At 51.4% G+C, this 18,422-nt stretch overlaps 7 protein-coding genes across 7 annotated transcripts; 4 read left to right on the forward strand and 3 right to left on the reverse strand.

The window, feature by feature from the left end:
• The first annotated feature begins 145 nt into the window (after positions 1–145).
• Positions 146–4,401, forward strand: BDW70DRAFT_130490 (HECT domain protein). Its single transcript, XM_073735818.1, has 3 exons — positions 146–465; positions 532–4,183; positions 4,235–4,401. Exons 1-3 carry the CDS (start codon positions 263–265, stop codon positions 4,355–4,357), a joined length of 3,978 nt encoding a protein of 1,325 aa, XP_073598985.1. The 5' UTR covers positions 146–262; the 3' UTR covers positions 4,358–4,401.
• Positions 4,402–4,447: 46 nt separating this feature from the next.
• BDW70DRAFT_130491 (uncharacterized protein) lies at positions 4,448–5,904 on the forward strand. The gene is made up of 4 exons (XM_073735819.1): positions 4,448–4,750; positions 4,818–5,162; positions 5,212–5,371; positions 5,429–5,904. Exons 1-4 carry the CDS (start codon positions 4,715–4,717, stop codon positions 5,716–5,718), a joined length of 831 nt encoding a protein of 276 aa, XP_073598986.1. The 5' UTR covers positions 4,448–4,714; the 3' UTR covers positions 5,719–5,904.
• A 1,779-nt stretch (positions 5,905–7,683) lies between these two features.
• On the reverse strand, positions 7,684–8,878 carry BDW70DRAFT_157300 (alpha/beta hydrolase; the record flags this gene model as incomplete). The annotated part of the gene is made up of 2 exons (XM_073740329.1): positions 7,684–8,668; positions 8,721–8,878. 2 exons carry the CDS (start codon positions 8,876–8,878, stop codon positions 7,684–7,686), a joined length of 1,143 nt encoding a protein of 380 aa, XP_073598987.1.
• A 2,076-nt stretch (positions 8,879–10,954) lies between these two features.
• BDW70DRAFT_117669 (uncharacterized protein) lies at positions 10,955–12,697 on the forward strand. Its single transcript, XM_073734675.1, has 2 exons — positions 10,955–11,210; positions 11,260–12,697. Exons 1-2 carry the CDS (start codon positions 11,189–11,191, stop codon positions 12,555–12,557), a joined length of 1,320 nt encoding a protein of 439 aa, XP_073598988.1. The 5' UTR covers positions 10,955–11,188; the 3' UTR covers positions 12,558–12,697.
• Positions 12,698–12,741: 44 nt separating this feature from the next.
• Positions 12,742–13,827, reverse strand: BDW70DRAFT_157302 (glycoside hydrolase family 43 protein; the record flags this gene model as incomplete). Its single annotated transcript, XM_073740330.1, has 2 exons — positions 12,742–13,039; positions 13,094–13,827. The coding sequence occupies 2 exons, from the start codon at positions 13,825–13,827 to the stop codon at positions 12,742–12,744; spliced, it is 1,032 nt and encodes a 343-aa protein (XP_073598989.1).
• A 670-nt stretch (positions 13,828–14,497) lies between these two features.
• BDW70DRAFT_117677 (Zn(II)2Cys6 transcription factor domain-containing protein) lies at positions 14,498–16,351 on the forward strand. The gene is made up of 2 exons (XM_073734676.1): positions 14,498–14,930; positions 14,988–16,351. Exons 1-2 carry the CDS (start codon positions 14,874–14,876, stop codon positions 16,317–16,319), a joined length of 1,389 nt encoding a protein of 462 aa, XP_073598990.1. The 5' UTR covers positions 14,498–14,873; the 3' UTR covers positions 16,320–16,351.
• Positions 16,352–16,428: 77 nt separating this feature from the next.
• On the reverse strand, positions 16,429–18,207 carry BDW70DRAFT_117678 (hydroxyacid-oxoacid transhydrogenase). Its single transcript, XM_073734677.1, has 3 exons — positions 17,673–18,207; positions 17,562–17,620; positions 16,429–17,510 (listed from the first exon to the last, which is right to left on the reverse strand). Exons 1-3 carry the CDS (start codon positions 18,089–18,091, stop codon positions 16,504–16,506), a joined length of 1,485 nt encoding a protein of 494 aa, XP_073598991.1. The 5' UTR covers positions 18,092–18,207; the 3' UTR covers positions 16,429–16,503.
• Between the last annotated feature and the right edge of the window lie 215 nt (positions 18,208–18,422).

Raw genomic sequence — 18,422 nt, forward strand, 5'->3', positions numbered from 1 at the left:
TGGTTGTTGGACTACTAGAACCGGTCTCTTTGTGCTGAATAAGCAAATCACGGGGCTTCCTTGACGTTGCTTGGACTTGTGAGCTGCTATCAGTCTACCGGAGACCTCCATCATGCATCACGGAGGTGATACCTAAGTACCATCTCTTTACCTATATTTGTTCGCGTTCTATATTCTTGCCTGGCGATAATATTTGCCATCCGTCGGCGACCCGCCTTTTACATCCTATAGTAAATCGAGTTATGCTCCGCGCAGCGCAATCATGACCAGGCTCCGCGGGCCGTCCCTGAGCTCCCACGAGACTTCGCGTGCTGGAATCGACCGGACCCCGTGTCATAGCTCTAAACTTCCTCAGGGTGCTCCAGAAATCATCTCTCAGAATACTGTCGATGTATCGGACCCTGCGCAGGTTCTGTTGTGGTATCGTGATGAACGTCGGCGGCATTTTAACCTTCTAGTTCGAAGGCGAGTATTTACATCGCTTGGTCAGGCAAATGGCTGATTATCGGGACTAATATACACTGTTTGTAGGTATAAAAACCAACTGCTTAACGGATGTCAAGATCCCAACTGCCAAACCCCAACATGTGCCAGCTATCGCAGGAGGGTGTCAGAAGGGCCCTATCGACGTTTCACTGATTTGAGTGCGCGAACCTTGGCATGTTATCTAGCGAGTTTAGACAATGCGGAAACAGGACTCTGTCGCAACCCGTCTCGTGTACATTCCGAGCTGTCTTCCCAAGACCCATCGCGCCGGTCGAAACGTCGAACGCATGCATCCTCCACTCAAAGTCCAGCACGCGATCCCCCAGTCTCCATCGCACCAGATCAACGATCTCGAGGGAGGCGCTTACAAACTGCATCAATGGATAATGCAGCGGAGAAAAGACCAGAGGTGCGGTATTTGGGCAATGACGTTGCGATGAGTGCCTCAACAACGCATGGATCGCCAGAGCCCAGCAACAACCCGGTACTGCGAATGAAAGACCCAAAATCCTTTACTCAAAATTTGTTTGATACTCTTGCATTGAGAATGATTGAATGGCTACCGCTCCGTCGCTCTCCCGGCTCGTTTGACCTTGACCACGGCCGTTCGATCAGCCACGAATCTCCCCGGTCTCCGAATTCGGATACCTGTCAAGCGCACGTAGAGTCGGACAAGGATCAGTCTCCTTACAGACAGCGCCCATATCAAGCCGGCGGCGGAAGTAACCCCCAAACCCCTTCGTCGCGGACTGCCGGAGGTCAAACTACTGCAATGGAATGGAGACTACCGAACCAGCAATTCAAGCGGCTATCGCTAACGGAGGTCGATTTGCGGCGCTCAAATTCAAAATCAAGTCTTGATGAGAAGTCACTGCCTGAATTAAAACCGGCGCGAAAGCTCTCTGTCAGTGCACATACGGATGCAAGTGCTGATGACTTTGTCAATCTCCCTTCGCCGCCGGCTCTCAAACATCGTCCTCAAAAACATCGCGGAAGAGCTGTTGACACGAATGGTACTCAATCGCATGAACAAGCGAAAAAGGAGAGACGTGTCTCTTGGGACGGAGCGAAGTTCTTAAATGACGTTCAGTCCTTACACCAGCAGGACAATAAGTCACATCCTCCGAAACACCAGCCAATTTCTGACCATTGTCATCATAACAGCCCGCACATGGTACAGGAAGTATCCGCCATCCAATCGCTAAGTCATCTTAATAGCGAGATTATTGACGGTTTGCAACGAATGCTTATACTCTCTGAAGAGGAGGCTGAGAAATGGGGGGAGGAGCTGGCTTTGATGGAAATGAGCAGCAGTTTCGAGGATACAGACACGCGAGTTGCAACACCGCGGCAGCGTGCAGTGTTCACATTCATTACACAGAGTGTCTTTTATGCTCTCGGAAGTACCAGACAGCTTTTGCGCTCATTTCGGGAGGGTGCGAGTCACCCAGCCAATAAACTTGACCTCCAACAGCTCCAGCCTGCATTACGGAAACTCTTCTCCATCTGTCCCAAGGACATCATATTTCACAGCCTTTGGAATGCTTTGGAGGCCTTGTTTGTTCCACCTAGGGAGCTGTCGACGTCAGGGAGATCCTCCCGACGTTCGTCTTCCAATTCTAACCCTGCCACGGCTGTCTCTGCTCCCATTATCATCCGCCGTGCGTCCGAGACTGTCGGCCACCAGTACGTTACCGATGCCAATGCAGCGGATGTTACAGCGGTTGTTCTTTTTGCATTAGCAAGTTCTCTTCCCGAAATAGATCCTTCAACTTGGAGCTGTATGGTTCGAATGCGATCCGCTGGGAACGTGACAATGGGCGCGGTCATGGAGCTGTTTCGGCTGCGTGAGGCCCAGCTGGTTATTGAAGCTACAGACGTGCTAGAACATGAGTTGGCTCTTCGGTTAGTTGATCGTTTGGTACGCGCCCTTACCGCGAGGTTAGCATTCCACGAAATATCCAAAACTCGTTCTGGGTATATCCAAGATTCATCGAAACGTAAAAACAACGTTTTGGACTACCTCATCGAAACACTCGGTCAGCATCATGATCTTGTGACAGAGCGGAAGAACCACGGGGACACGAGCTTGCGCTCGCCTAGCGCCCCGGCGATCATCACCGAGTGGCTACGTACCCTTTTCATGAAGAGTTGGGATGGTAATCCTGAAATATCGAGAAGCAGCTCAGAAGGGGGTGTCGTACAGATTCTGTCGGTACTTCATAGAGAGCGAACCCGCCTTGGCCTTGCGTCGGAGGATTTCTATACACCTTTTCTTTCTGAACGCCTGGATCCTCTCGAAATGCCTGTGCAATGGTTGGCAAGAGTGCCTAATAATAAGACCCTACATCTGTTGTCTTACTCGTTTTTATTTCCGCCCTCCGCCCTGGTCATATACTTCCGTGCTCTTAACTATTCAGCCATGTCAAAATATTATGAAGCTGCCTTGACAACCACGAAGCATGTGTATCAGACTGCATTTGGTGCTATGGATATCCAGGATGATGTTGGCCTTATTCCGAGGCTGCGAACCTCAATGACCACCTATTTTGTCCTTGTTATCCGGCGAGATAACATACTCACCGACGCCTTGAACCAGCTTTGGCGGCGGGAAAGACGTGAGCTTATGCGGCCCCTGAAGGTTCAAATGGGCATGGATGAAGGTGAGGAGGGGCTCGATCATGGCGGCGTACAACAAGAATTTTTCCGGTTGCTGATGGCGGAGGCTCTTGGTCCATCATACGGCATGTTCACAACGGATAGTCGCACGCGGTGCTCATGGTTTCAGCCGTGCTCGTGGGAGCCGCTCTACAAGTTCGAGCTTCTTGGGTTATTGATGTCACTCGCAGTTTACAATGGCTTGACGCTCCCTGTGAATTTCCCAATAGCATTTTATAGAAAGCTACTGGGATTGAAGGTCAAGCACCTGGACCATATTCGCGATGGGTGGCCGGAGCTGACCCATGGTTTGGAAGAGCTACTACGTTGGAATGAAGGCGATGTCGCAGATGTTTTCATGAGGACGTACGAGTTCGGTTTCGAGGTCTTTGGCCGCGTTGAGACGGTTGATATGGAAAAGGTCGATAGAGATGCACCGTGGCCGGTTTCATTGCCTCCACAGTCCGGCCGCTCTGTGCGATACTCTCCGTCGTGGTCCGATGTCGGCCGTTATACCGACCTGGCAAGTCTTAGCCCACCCTCATCCATGGCTGCTGAAACGGCCGATTCACAGGATGATACTGCCAAATCAGCTCTAAGCCTGCCCCCTTTGCCCTCGCCTACTTCCCCGGCCGAGGAAGCCTCTTTGGTGACCAACGAGAATCGTGGACAATTCGTGAAGGACTATATTTTCTGGCTGACCGACAAGTCTATTCGGCCCCAATTTGAAGCCTTTGCACAGGGCTTCTATACCTGCCTCGACCGAACATCTCTGTCTATCTTCACACCCGAAGCGCTGAAGACTGTGGTTGAAGGCATCCAGGAAATTGACATTGCGGAACTGGAACGTCACGCGCGCTATGAGGGCGGCTTCGGTGCGGGCCACCGGGTTATCCAGGACTTTTGGAGTATCGCGCATCAATTCTCTGCTGAGAAGAAGGCGCAGCTGCTGGAGTTTGTCACAGCGAGCGACCGAGTGCCGGTTAACGGGATTTCGAGCATTATGTTTGTGATCCAAAAAAATGGCGTGGGTGATGCTGTAAGTTTGACTGATCCAAATCGAATGGGCTTGACTAATAATGAGTTTCAGCGCCTTCCGACCAGTTTGACCTGCTTTGGACGACTCCTGCTGCCCGAGTACTCTTCGAAGAGCGTGCTGGAAGAGAAGCTGAACAAGGCGTTGGAGAATGCGCGAGGATTTGGCGTTGCGTGATGGGTCGATCGGCTGGCGTCTCTGTATATTCGGATGTATATAGGTAGATCAATTATACACTTCTAATTCCACTCAGTAATCATTGTACCCAACAAGGTCCCTTGCCAAGAGAGCCTGTCGTTGGGCCCCTGGGGAAGACCCCATTTTTCTCTCCACCAACGAAGGCTCCAGTTTTGGCCACACGCTGAGCTTTTCCTCGATTCAGCGTTAGACATCAACTCCATCGCCTCATCTCACAATCATTAGCCCACCCTTCCTCCTTTCCCATTTATTTCGATTTCGCTCTTTTTATCTCCTCAGGGACCTATTCAATCGTTACTTATCGTCACTCTGCCCCGCTACCCCGCCTTCACAAAGATGCCTCCCATCATTCACTGCGTTCGCCACGCCCAGGTATATCCATTCATCTCAACCCCTCACCAACAGTCCTAAGAGCCCATTAACTAAGAAGAATATACAGGGCCTGCACAATCTCTGCACAGAGAACCATGTCATCCCGGACCCCTTATTGACAGATCTCGGAAACGAACAATGCGATCAACTCCGCGCATCCTTCCCCCGCCACGATAAGATCGACCTCGTCGTCGCCTCTCCCCTCCGCCGCACAATGTACACAGCTTTGCAGAGCTTCGAGCCCGTCTTCAAGGCCAACCCGGGTATGAAGTTGATTCTGTTGCCGGATATCCAGGAGACAAGTGACGTTGCTTGTGATACGGGATCCGATCCCAGTGCTTTGAGGAAGGAGATTGAGGAGAAGGGACTACCTGTTGATGCGAGCCTGGTGCATGAGGGGTGGAATGTCAAGGTAATTGATATTGAGAGGTTCCTGGGCAAAGTGACTGATTTGCGGATAGACTGGTCGCTACGCACCCACCAATGCTGCAGTCGGAGCACGTGCACGCGACGCACGACGCTGGCTGAAGGCCCGACCGGAGAAGGAAATCGTCATGGTCTCGCACGGCGGTGTCTTGCATTACTTTACTGAAGATTGGGAGGACAGCAGTCAGTTCCAAGGTTTGTCTATCTCGTAAACTCCTAATGCTGTACACATCTCTAACTCGATACCTCCAGGAACCGGCTGGGTCAACACAGAATATCGCACGTACACTTTCTCAGACAAGATAGATCTTGAAGATTTAGAAGGCAACAAGCTAGACTCGGACAACGCGAGCCTGATCGAGACGTCCGAGTCCCGCCAGCGCCGCGGCAAGAAGGGCCCGACGGCGGACCGTGAGAAGCAGAAGGAGCTGTATAAAGGGGGTGTGCAAGGATGGGATGACCAGGGGCTGCAGCTCAGCACGGCTGAGCGGGAGGCGGCTAAGATTCCTGCTGGGAAAGAGGTTGACGGGGTTCGTGTATAGACCGGGGGGTTACTAGATGTCTAGAATTGTGTCTGTCGACTTTTAGTTAGATAAAGGATAGAAAAATGATTTGTCAATTTCCTGGGAAGTAGCTCTTTGTTCATATTATTACTGGGATACCATGTCTCCAAGATAAATTCTTGGGAATAATGGGCGATATTGGATGAGTAGTTGCATGGATGTTACTTTGACGATACACATTGAGCGCCTACTGCAGCAAAGAAAATGACAATTATCATTAAACAATGGTTCAAGAACCCGACGGCTTTGTCTCGAAGTTATAAAAACCACATCACTCTCCGGGCTAGATCCTCAACAGACAGTAACAATGTCATTCTATCTGCTGTGAGCTTCCACCCTTTGGTCTCTCCTGCTGACTGGTACAGGTCCTGCAATTTGATCCTCATCTCACGGATTCGCTAAGCAACTAATTCCATCACTTCTTCTCTACGTTGGCAGAGACTCGCTCTGGCTCATTTGACAGGTACAACCGTTCATTTTACTATTAAGCCGACCAGGTACGTTTCCCTTGAAGCATTCCCGCTCGCTGGCGTCTATAGATAGGCCGGAGGCGCCTTTTAAGCTGAATACAAGACCAGATACGTTCCCTTGATTTGATGTCTCTCTTATAACTTTCAACTATAGGTAACTGAATCAGTCTCCACGAAGTTTTATACGGACCAAATGCGTTCGTCCCATAGTATCTTAATTGCTAACATCTACAGAACCAGATAAGCCGCCTTGATGTCCATACAAGCAAATCAGGTAGGCCTCTTACAAGCATCTGCTGCCTTAAGTTCTCTAGGTTGTACTGGACTGTGCTCTTCTGTACTCTATACGAGACCCAGGTACGTTCATCCCTAGTATCGAATCTCTATTGCTAACATCTGTACTTCTTGACAAACCCTCCCAACGTCCTTACAAGCATAACCATATAAGCCTCTCCCAAGTAGTCCCAGTTCTAACGCCTAGAGATCGAACAAGATCATTCTCCTGGAGAAAATTTCCAAGTGCTGACTCCATGGGGCTTAGATACACTCGTTAGGGCCGCATTCAAGCAAGACCACTGGTGGTAACTCCCTCGCATACCTCAATTACTAACACGTATACGCCTGATGCACTTCCCCTCGCTGGCCGAAATCCCTTTCCGGCATGAAGTGGTCTTTGTTATCCATCCGCTCTAGCGTAGTACCTAGGTAAGCCTCCCATCAACCACTCACCAGCTGACAGTCTCGGAAAGGACATACCTGATTGCACCTTGGGCGAATTGGCATTCTTAGGGGGAAGAAGGAATACAGCAGGCCTTGGACCGTGATTACACAAGCTAGCTTGCTGGTCACGCCAAGTTCCACTGAATCCTAAGGTACGTATACGTACTCCACCTCTCGAACCACAGATTGAGCTTGGCATCGCTTGTTTGTCATGAATAGAAAGCTTTGCTGTGCATGGCACTGTAGTGCCAAAGATCAACATCACTTGGATGAAATATAAATATTTTTTGGCCCCACTGAGGTGGTGCTGACACTGCATGTACTCGTCGACGATAACCCAAAGACGACATGTAATGAGCAAGAGGTAAGCTTACATACTATACTGGTTGGTATATGCCACCATTTCCTGGGCCGAATCACATAGAATTGTCCCCATTGAAAGGCACAAGTGGCCTTCCCCTTACTGCATGCTTTGACTGACTGTGTTGTCGAAGCAGGTGCATTAACTTTGGGCTTGCCAACTGAGATCTGAAATCGTATAAAGAGTCAGAAACTGAGTCGAGTTTTAAATTATAGAGTGACAGAGTGTAAACTGGTACAACTTTCATTCTTCAATCGAACTACATATACAATGTTAGGACTTGCTCCTCCAACCAACTCTCTTTGAATCAAGGTCCACACGAAAAATAAATTATGACACGTTGGGCAGGACGATCCCACAGTTCTCGCAATTTCTGCAGACTAACAGACCTGATCACGTCCCCTCATGAAGGACAATGAAAAGCCCCTTGGCAATAGCGGCGCTTCCAGGCATCATCCCAACCGGCACTGTGTCACCGGGCTTCAGTTTGCAGTACAGGTCTACCCAACGGTTGTCCACTGAGGAGTTCCAGGCATGTGGTTGTTTATCGGCGATTTCCAGGTCCAGTCGCGCCCCATCGGCCCGGGCTTTGTCAACAAAGGTCTGAACATCATGTAGTAACACGTCATGTGAGCCAACATTGACCCATGTATACGCTGGCAAGATCTCCTTCCAGGACTTCTCAGTCCCAGGCTTCCACTGCTTGAGAAGATTTTTCAGGTTCAAGGCATCCACACGACCACGATCTCCGATAGCGATTTCAACACAACGATCAAGAAATCGTTTGCTGAGCACGTCTTTGTGCTGATTGCTCTCGAATGTAGGCGAATGGTTAGTGAGATTCACCCAGGGGTATAGCAACAATGCGCCTTTAGGCCTTGCTAAGCCCGTCTCAGGCGGACCCATCAAGCAAGAAAGGAGCAAATGTCCGCCGGCCGATTCCCCTGCCATGATAATTTTCTTTGCAGGAATGCCCTGGTTCTGCAAGAGATAAAGGTAAGCCGCCACAGCCTCGCGCTGCTGGCTTGGAAATGTTGCCGCAGGCGCCAGTGTATACTCGACGGAGAATATGCTCATGGAAACACCTCGAGCGGCTGCAATTTCTGCGACGCGAAGGAGATTGACGGCGAGCCCCAAGGGATCACCGAAACAATAGGCGCCCCCATGAAACCAAACAAGGACAATGTCGCTTTCCTGCGGTGTCTGCGGACATCCCGGCGGACCTTGGCAGATCCAATACCCATTGCATGAACTGTTCGATACAGGGATGCATAGCTGGTCTTTGAAAGGGCCGAAGCGGTTTGATTTCTTGATGTATTTGACCGGTCGTGCTTTGAAAAGTTGGCGGATCGTTTCGAGCGGGAGGATGGATAGAAGACTGCTCAGTCAATATTAGCATACAGTATCCGTGCAAAGAAGAACAGACCCACCCTCGAGCCAACGAGCGCTGGAGATCCTCTGTGAAGGGAATCTCGGTCGCTCCATCAGTCGCAAGTACGCGAGTCCTGCGTGCCATCAACGAGACCAGGATCACCGGCACCGCAGCCGTCACCATCCCGAGAGAAACGATCGTAGCTCGAACTGGCATTATGGAGTAACACTAGGATTATACTGGAGATTCAAACGATGGAGATAGGTAATTAGAAGTAGAAGAGTTGACCGACTGACTGACACCTTGAACACAGGTGGTGGGTGCATGGTCCATCAAGGCAGGTGCCGCCACAAGTAGCGCCTTCTGAATCGAGACATACTGCTTCAGAATGTGGAAGCAGTGTTACCTGTCAGGCACTTTCCAGTTGTCGACCTCCCAGGATTATATAGTACACAATTCCAGATATAACTTCGTTGAGGTCAGCGTATCGGTATAACTGAACTACGGCTACTTAGGGCACTGCCTGAACTTATTCGTGCCTGAAATCTAAAGAGCTAGCGAGCGTGTTCAGCGTAGTTCAAGTATGGCGTCACTCAGCCACTGCGCGCTTCGTACGGCCACGCCGGGGTCTAAGAGTCGATTTAGGGTTGGGGTTCAAAACAGCTTGCGAGCTTGGACTGGTGTCCGTAAGGGCCTGAAAGATCCCGGACCCGATCCAAACCAAAGGTCACACCATAGCCATTGCGACAATCCGAACGATAAAGAGCCACACATATCCCCTGGTCTTCAGTAGCTTTCTAGGCGCTCTTCGGCCAATGCAGTGTCAGGAAGCTGCAACCCGTGCTCTGGGTTGCAGGACAGGACAGGACGGGGAAGGCACGGTCTTGACAAGGCGCTAGAACACCAAGTATTCTGCAAGGCCAGCTTGTGCTAGGCGGCCCAATGGATGTGGCTGCGGACCGGCGACAGACTAGACGAGCGTTGTTGCTTCACCTATCGTTCTAGTAAGGTAGGAACCGACCATCTACTGGACAACCACTATCGCAGCTATTTGGAAAAAGGTACTGGTCATACCAGAAGCTGCAGGTTTGTAGAATATCAATTGATATCCATCATCGCATAGCCTGCCGTTTCTAGGATACACGGACCAAAAAGATGAATTGATACCGACGTAGAAAGGTCGGGAAAGGTATTCAGACCCAAAAAGAATCAGACGGACCTCCCTTGCTCGAAATTATTTATTGCTTCTCGGTCCCGATCAAGATACTCAGACTAGCCTTAGAACAAGGCTCAACGCTAGGCAGGCGGGATCATACCGTCATCCGATATGTCGAGAACAAACAACGCGGAATAGGTTCTGCCACACTCATTAACCATAACGTAACCGGAAGACAGTGTAATTGGAGACTACAAATCCCTACGAACTGCAGGTACCGAGATCGAAGTAATGGGTCATTTGGTGTTTTTTGAACCGGTACACCGCGAGCTCCATATGACCCTAGCTGGGTAGAATCGCTGAGCGACAATGCCGCCGCACCAGCCGTTGGCACAGAACTCTGGAGGTAGAGGGTAAGAGGAGATGAACAAGGTCGGTTTGTTCACATAGGCAGCAATTTGCACCGTTCATTTGAGCTGTACCCTTTTGTGTGAAAATGTAGAGCTTCTACTATAAGCGCGTTCCAGCGCCTAGAAGTCTTCTCGTAATCCTGTATCACACAGCAAAGAAGCAGAATATTGTTTGAGTACTCAAACAAGGCTCATTAGTTGAAGATGTCGTAGCGCAGATGCTTGATTGTCAGACGACAGACGCGCTGATGACAAAATACAAAGAGGACCAAACATTTAGCGGCCCGGCGGCTTTCGCTTAGCCCTGAAGCAGCTGTATTATAGTGAAACCATATAATCAAAACTGACCGGGTAAATAAAGCGCGTAGGCACCAAGGCTAATGGTGTAGCCTTTGCGAGGATGCGATTCCTTTGACGGATTGAACATTGGAGATGTTCTGCAATGGAGATTGAAAAGGCTCGCACGGCCGACATTGGTCAGTTCGTACACTAGCTGTGGACGATCATGGCTTAGCGCGAAGAACGAAGGCTTGGGGTATGGTGATACGAGGCAGAATCCGAGATGTCCGATTTGCTGGGGCTGAGCTAAGGCACCAGAGTTTCGGATGGAAGAGGGGCTCGACGCGGTCTGTTGTTGATGATGATCGATAAAGGGTCTTTCTTTGGCTGGAGGGCAAGAATATCTCTGCCTGTGCAGGCCGGGGCGATATTTTTGGTGTGCGGAGAGGGGCTTAGACGCGTTCTTGGAGCAGGGAGCCAATCAGCCTTCCCGCTGTCATATGCTCATGCTTCGTCATCTACTTTCCCAGTCGCTGGAGCTTAGACGGCAGTGCTTCATTTCCTTATAAAGCACTTTTTCTCCCGTCAATTCAATTGTATCTTGGCTTACATCGATGCAAGATACCACCAGCTTTCCTGCCTTCACAACATCTACTGGATAACTTCTCGCGTCGGCTTGAAATGCTCGACGAGAATCTTCCCAGTGCGTCCTCAATCGCCCGCAATTCCATGCGGAGAACTAACCAACGCAGCATTCTACCTCAAACCGGTCAAGGACTCCAATGTATCGACCGTCTACCTTCTCCAGTATGGCAACGAGCCCGAACCAGCGTACTCTCTCCGCTACCCTGACCGATCCTCTCCCGATTCCAGGAACCGCTTCGCCGTAGCCCTCTACGACCCCTACGTGCCAGACGTTGTATACGGCGAAGTGTTGATAATACCTGAATGGACTCAGCCAACACTATCGGCGGAAGCTATCCGCCAGAACAATGGTGTCTCCCCTCCACCAGAGCCTATTCTCCCTACGCGCTTCACGATTCAGCTCTATAACCCTGACCAACAGGTCATTGTGCACTACAAGCCGAAGAGCTGGAATAGCCCGCCTTCATGGTCCTTCGAGATGCCGCAGCACAGTTTCCGAGTACCCACCGGCTCTACTCTCGACCGTGTCCAAATTGATCCTGCCGCCGCGGACACGACGCCCAAGCTACGCTTTAGTTGGAGGAAGGATGGCAAGCTGTCAAAGGACCTTACTTGCCTTCTTCGTGGGAAAACGACTGCCATACCTGAAACCAAGACAAAAAGCAAAGAGCCAGACATCACTGTCTCCATATTTAAAGGATTGCGTGAGCTGACTTTGTACGAACCAAACCTGTACCGCGTTGAGATGGAGGACTTTAAAGGTCTAGAAGTTGTACTCATGCTTGGAGCCATTACCATCCGCGACGTATATTTTGCTAGCCCAAAAGAGGCGTTCCGCATCTCTAGGCAAACCTCCGCTTCTGTCTCACCAACTTCCAACTCTCCTTTAACCACTCCATCTACGAACAGGCTGCCTGCCAGCCCAAGCGGCTTGGTGACCGATATTCCACCAGCACCTCAACCCCCACCTGTCCAAAGTCCTCAGCTTACAAAGCAACAGGAGCAGGCGAGGAAGGAAGAAGAGCGACGAACAAAGAGACTGCTTGAGGAGGAGGAAAAAGCCCGTCGGAGACGGCAGGCCGAGGTTGACAAAGAAACGCGCCGGTTGCAGAAGCTCTATGGTGAAGAGGAAAGAAAAGCTCGTGCGCAGACTCCAGCTCTACCTCCAAGGCAACCCCCACGTCCTCAATACAATCACGCTGGGCCTTCAATGCCGCACTCAGGCTCACGGCCGTACCTGCAATTGCCCGGTCAAATGTCTACAATGTCCTTGCTAACACCCCCAGTGGCAGGACTACAACCCGCGGCCAAGCCGCATCTGCAGAACAAGCGGAGTAGTTTTTTCGGGCTGCGACGAGTCTCTGAGGATGGGAAGTTGACAAAGAAACGTAGCTCCATGTTTTGATGGACGCTCTGCTTGTCTCGGTTCGCTTTCCCTTTTTGCCCATCAGTATTCTTTTGTTGATTTCGCAGATACCCCGGAGTTTTGGCGTTGTGTTGGGAACATATGCACACGCAACGCTAGGTCAATTATATAGATTCAGGATATGCGTCCCCTAAATATAACAAGTGTTTACAGAGATGCCTAATCACAATGGTCTTCCCTCAACACCTTCAATGGTTATGTTCACCGGAAGGATGTTCCCTTCGGAGTCGAATTCCATGCGATCAATGCAGACCACCCGATGGTCACGAGCAGTATCATTTACATACCGCCGATGATAGACGATATAGTACTCCTCGCCATCAGGTGTGAACACACTATTGTGTCCAGTACCGGTGCCAACCTGATCATTTCCACGGAGAATTTGGGTCGGCGTGCTGGAGAAGGGACCAGTTGGCGACGGACCAGTGACATAACTAACCCCGTATGAATTATCTCCCCAGCTGCACATATCCGTTAACCATGTGCATCCGAACCCGCAAACAGAGAAGACTTACCCGCCAACACTATACATAAAATAATAGATGCCGTTTCTCTTCAACATCCACGGACCCTCAACGTACCCCTCCGGTGTAATCTCAATGTACTCACCCTTCAGACTCACCATGTCCTCATTCATCTCTACTACGATGGCATGACTCCACCCGCCATAGTACAGCCAGATACGGTTGTCACCGTCGGCGTCATCCTGGAAGAGCTGCGCATCGATCGCTTCTGCACCGAAAACCGTCTCTGGCACGAGCGGCTTGCCTATGGCATCCACAAAGGGCCCTTCGGGAAGGCCAGTTGTCGACTTGGCCACGCCAATGCCTGCGCCGTCGCCGGCGGAGAAGTACATGAAGTAGTCGTACTCAGCATCGGTGTCAGCGATACCTGACCCGGTAACAGAGTTTGCGGGGCGTGGGCGTGGGCGACGAGCCACGGATGGCGCCCAGGCTGCCCGGTTGGTGGACCATGGAATGCCCGAGAAGTTAAGGATGGCTGGATGCTTGGTCCAGGTTAGGAGATCCGGCGACGAGAACGCGTCGAAAAAGGTTTGTTCTTCGTAGGCTGCTGAGTAAGTAGGATAGATCCAGTACTGATCGTTGAAGATGCGTGCTTCAGGGTCTGCGTACCAACCGGGGAAGACGGGGTTTCCTGCGAGGGCGCTGGTGGCCTCACTGACTAGGGGGTCTTGTTCCAAGGCCGACACGAAAGAAGCGAGCAGCAGCAAAGTCAGAATGCGACCCATTTTGGAGACGATCCCAATCTGAATCCGTATCGAATCTGACGATGAGGCGAGAACGGATACCGGAAAGAACTTCGAGCGACGGTAGAGACATCGAGGTCTGGTGGGAGGGGTCAAAGCTGGGGTTGCAACGCTTGGACGTCGATCAACTCCAGCATCCATTCATTCTGCTCTATCCTCCCTTGCTGCTTGCATTCTCGTGCAGGAGTCCCCCTCACAACATCTTCATGATGAATTCTTTCTTTTCTTGGATACCGAGCATTTGCTTGTGCTCAATGGACGAATGTCCTTACAGCACCTCGTCTAAATTTATCACCATGACCTAGGTGGTCCCGAAGAGCAACCCGGGCTAATAAGTAGTGCGAGATGCAATACGAGACCCCATCGACGCTCTCCAGCAATGTTATGGGCTTGCCTCGTGAAACTCCACCCACGTTGCTGGAACACGAGCCTCATCTAGATAGATCCCGCTTGGTGCGTTTTTGACCGTACGGATCTCCCGGTGCAGGAATTAAAATAGAACGTTTTTGTCGCACTAACTGGCCCTAAAGAATCGAACCCTCTCGTGTACCCGCCAACCCGTTGCAAAATGATCACCCTAAGCAAGCCAGCGGTCTCCTCGAGTTCGTATCCTGCTCAACCTCATACACCTCTCGCACCAAAATCTTGTTTGATAAGACGCTGCGAACGCCGTGGGGGCCGGATCGAACCCGGATTGATGAGTAGCTCTCTGATGGTACTGCTCCATTCCGTAATTTCCCAAAATAACGAGCCCTATAATGCGAGAGACGAGATGACAGCATTCAACGGCAATGGTCGGCACCAACGACTCTCGAGCGCTCTCAGGCAATCTCAGTTCGATGACCTCGGAGTTCCCAATTCAGCCGCATACTCGTCCTAGTCCTGATCATGGTATAAACGGCCGTGTTTCCATGAACTAGCCGGGTCCTGAAGATCAATTCCCGGCCTCCAAATCATATTGCATCTGCATTTGCAAACACCCATTGCGGGTTTGAGAGCCTTCATCAGCTGGCCTTGATCTGGACAAGATGGTTGGCGTACCTCACAGCACTGGTTGCTCCCGCTGTCGTGAAAGACGGATCAAGGTGATTTAAGCTGATCTCCTCGAACCCGCGCTCCACTGACATCCGTTTACTTTAAAGTGCGATAAGGTCACGCCAGAATGCTCGCAATGCCGCAGGTATGGCCAGCCTTGTCCAGGATACCGCCGCACCTTTCGCTTCCAAGACGAAGGACCGGGTCTTGAACGACGACACCATTCATCTACAGGCCGCTCCCCGAGACCAGCACCCTCCGCCCACGATGCAGCAAGACTCGTTCGTGACGATGCCCTTGCGATGATACGCCGATACGCGTCAATGAGTGAAGATTACACGAGCACCGGCTCTTCTACTCATATCTCGCTCGAGAGACAACACGTTCAATTCTTCGCCGACTTTATTCGTACGGCCTTCCCAACCATGTACTATCACAACCGATTCCGCGCCACGGACCGGCTTGACTTTCCTTCTTATGTCATTCAGGATGTCGGCTCCTATGCTTTTCAAGACGCGGCTGTCGCCTGTCTGAGCTCTGTGTATCTCGCATATCTTTCACAAGACTCGGCACTGCTAAAAACCAGCCGTCAGATGTACGCGCAGTCGCTGCACGAGGTTGCGCGGGCAGTGCAGACCCCGGACGCAATGTCTGACGCGATGCTAAGTACGATGATGATGCTTAGCGTATACGAGATGTACGCCCAGACCAGCAACGATGCATGGGTAATCCACGCAGACGGGGTGAGACGGCTGATGGTAAGCCGCGGTGCCCAGTCTCACGCCCGGGGCATGGCACGGTCCTGCTACATCGCCTACCGGGGTTTCCTAGTCGCAACTGCCATCTACAAAGGCAAACCATGTTTTCTCGACGGCGAAGAATGGCAACAGCTCTCATATCAAGTCGGAATCGAGGATTCTCAGAAGCCAAACGAATGGTCATCTTCCATCCATCCTGCAGAGCTAGTCTTTATGGAAATGGTCAAGTGCCCGCGTTACCTCAGCGAGGCACTCGAACTCGCGTACTCCTACCCCTCCCCCCTCGTTACAGCTGCCATCCCAGACCTCTACCAGCGGGTCCAGGAAACTAGACACAGTCTACGCGAAGCAACCGCGACCTTGCGAGCCTGTACGAACCGTGACAGACACTCACATTCCAATCAAAGTCATCAAGAAAGTCTGACAGGTGATAGCGGGCCAAATCTTCTTCTTCAAGGGGCTGAGCAGACCCTTGTTGTGCTACGAGATCTGCTTGAGAGACTTGCGCGAGCTGCATCGAGACCGGAAGGGAGTAGTGCTCTTTCGTTCCGGGTTGTATCCGAGCTGAATCGGGGACCGCCTGTGGCTCCTAGTAATAGGATTGACCTGCTTTCTGTCACTTGGTTAGATCGAATCGCGTCTTCTATGGGGATGATTGGAACTTCAATTGTTCAGGCGTGAAATCAGTTCTTGGGCATATTGCGTGATTTATGTATATATGTGTCATGCTCTTGATGAATGATAGACTTTGCGGTTTACCTTTTAAAATTTTTTATTCTGGCTATTCGTTGTCAAAGATGCAGATTAGGATATACGAATGTGAAACTCGACACCTCAAAAGAGTAACGCATATATATACATCCACTTAGTACTCCATAGACTGCTCCAGCAGACTCCTCAGCTCATCTCTCTCGGCCTCCACTTCACTGTTAAGATTAGGAGCGAGCATCAACACCCGCCTTTGAGGAAGAGTCCCTTCAACCAATCCATCAATGTCTTCAGCCTTGAAGCCTAAGTTCTTCAGACCAAGAGGCTGATCACCAAGATCCGAAAGGAACCTCGCCAACGCCTCACCCAGTACCTCACCGGCACTCTCACGCTTCACGTTGGAGATGTCAACGCCAAAGGCCTCTGCGGCGGCAAGATGACGGTCTGGGTTGGAAGCGGCGGTGAAACGGAAAACCGCGGGTGCGGTCACGGCGACGGAAACACCGTGCGGAATGATGGGGTGGTCGACATCGTAGCCGGCGTGCTTGTAGCCCGGGTTCTGGCTGGAGATCGGATATGACATGCCGTGGCAGAGATGGACGCCGGCGTTTCCGAATCCAACACCGGCTAGTGTGGCGGCGAGGAGCATCTGTGACTGCGCCTCGGAATCCTCGGGGTCTTTGACAGCACGAGGAAGGTACTTGACTGTGTCGCGGAGGGCCTGGAGGGAGAAGATATCGGATATGGGATTGGCGCCCTGATATGCGGGGCGGTTGATGGGGTTTGTGGGGCGCGGGGTTCGTTCGTTGTAGGGAATCGCGGTCCAGGATTCGAGCGAGTGGCAGAGAACATCGAGGCCTGAAGAGGCGTGTACGGCTGACGGCATGGTTCGTGTGTTAAGAGGATCACAGATTCCTAGAGTGGGTTTGAGATTGCGGTGGGCAATTCCAGTTTTGGCGCCCTTGGAGACGAGATCGAAGATTGCAGTGCCCGTAGTCTCAGAGCCTGTGCCGGCCGTTGTGGGCACCGCCACGAGTGGCCTTAATGGCTTTGTGACGGGGAGGCCTTTGCCAAGCGGTGCATTTACAAAGTCGAGGAAATCGGCCTCAGGGAAAACGGTATAGAGGTTCATGAGCTTCGCGGTATCGATGACCGATCCGCCACCTGCATGCATACTCAGCTGGTTTGTCCAAGAGAACCTAGGAGCCTACATACCAACGGCAAGGAAGGCATCAGGATTATAGAGCTTGGCGAATGCAATAGCTTCTTTGATTCTGTTCGACGCCTTAGACCAAGACCAAGCAATCTGACTTGAAAGAGACCTACGAGCTGTCCTTGGGTTCAACCCGAACCTTATCGAAGACTGTAAACTCAATACCTTCGCCGGTCAACCCTTCAACGGCCTGCTTCATGGGGGTCAACTTGGCCACGTTGCTGTCTGTAACAACGCAAACTCGCTTCGCCTTCATGTTTGCAAAGTCCATGCCGACTTCCTTAGTGGCTCCAGGCCCGAATCGGATACTAGAGGCCGCCATCTCAAACGCGTATTCTTTCTCCCGGGAGGCGTCCCGGGGAGTGGCCATGTGCCGCCGCACATGGTCAGCTAGCGTGGGGGACCGGTGATGATGATGGTGATTGGGATTTGAATGGCACGGACAGGATGGAGGATGCGTATACTGGACGGTGCGCAGCAGATTACGGGCTCTGCTGGCCGCCGAAGCGGGGACGCGAATTGCCGGGACCATGCTGGGGATATACGCAAGACAGGGAGAGTCGAGTTTAGGGCAAAAGATGGTCTAGAAAAGAGATCAGTGGATTAAAATCAGAGATCAATCAAGGTTCCAACAAAGACGAAGAAGACGAAATTGAACCGGAGAAGGAAAAGGAGAAGAAGTTCTTAAGAGGTTGGAGTTGGGAGAGGATGCCGGCACTGCAAATGCGGGGAACCAGGTCGGGGAGATGACCGACCACCGACTCGACCGAATGGTTAAGAGCTTGGTCCGCCACTTATTCGATAGTAGTGGGCTTCCACGTTCCTGGACGCCTAGCTTCAATATCATTTGCGAGGAATTGCGC

The sequence above is a fragment of the Aspergillus foveolatus genome (genome assembly GCF_047715535.1).
Source record: "Aspergillus foveolatus strain CBS 279.81 unplaced genomic scaffold BDW70scaffold_8, whole genome shotgun sequence".
NCBI classification, from domain to species: Eukaryota; Fungi; Ascomycota; class Eurotiomycetes; order Eurotiales; family Aspergillaceae; genus Aspergillus; species Aspergillus foveolatus.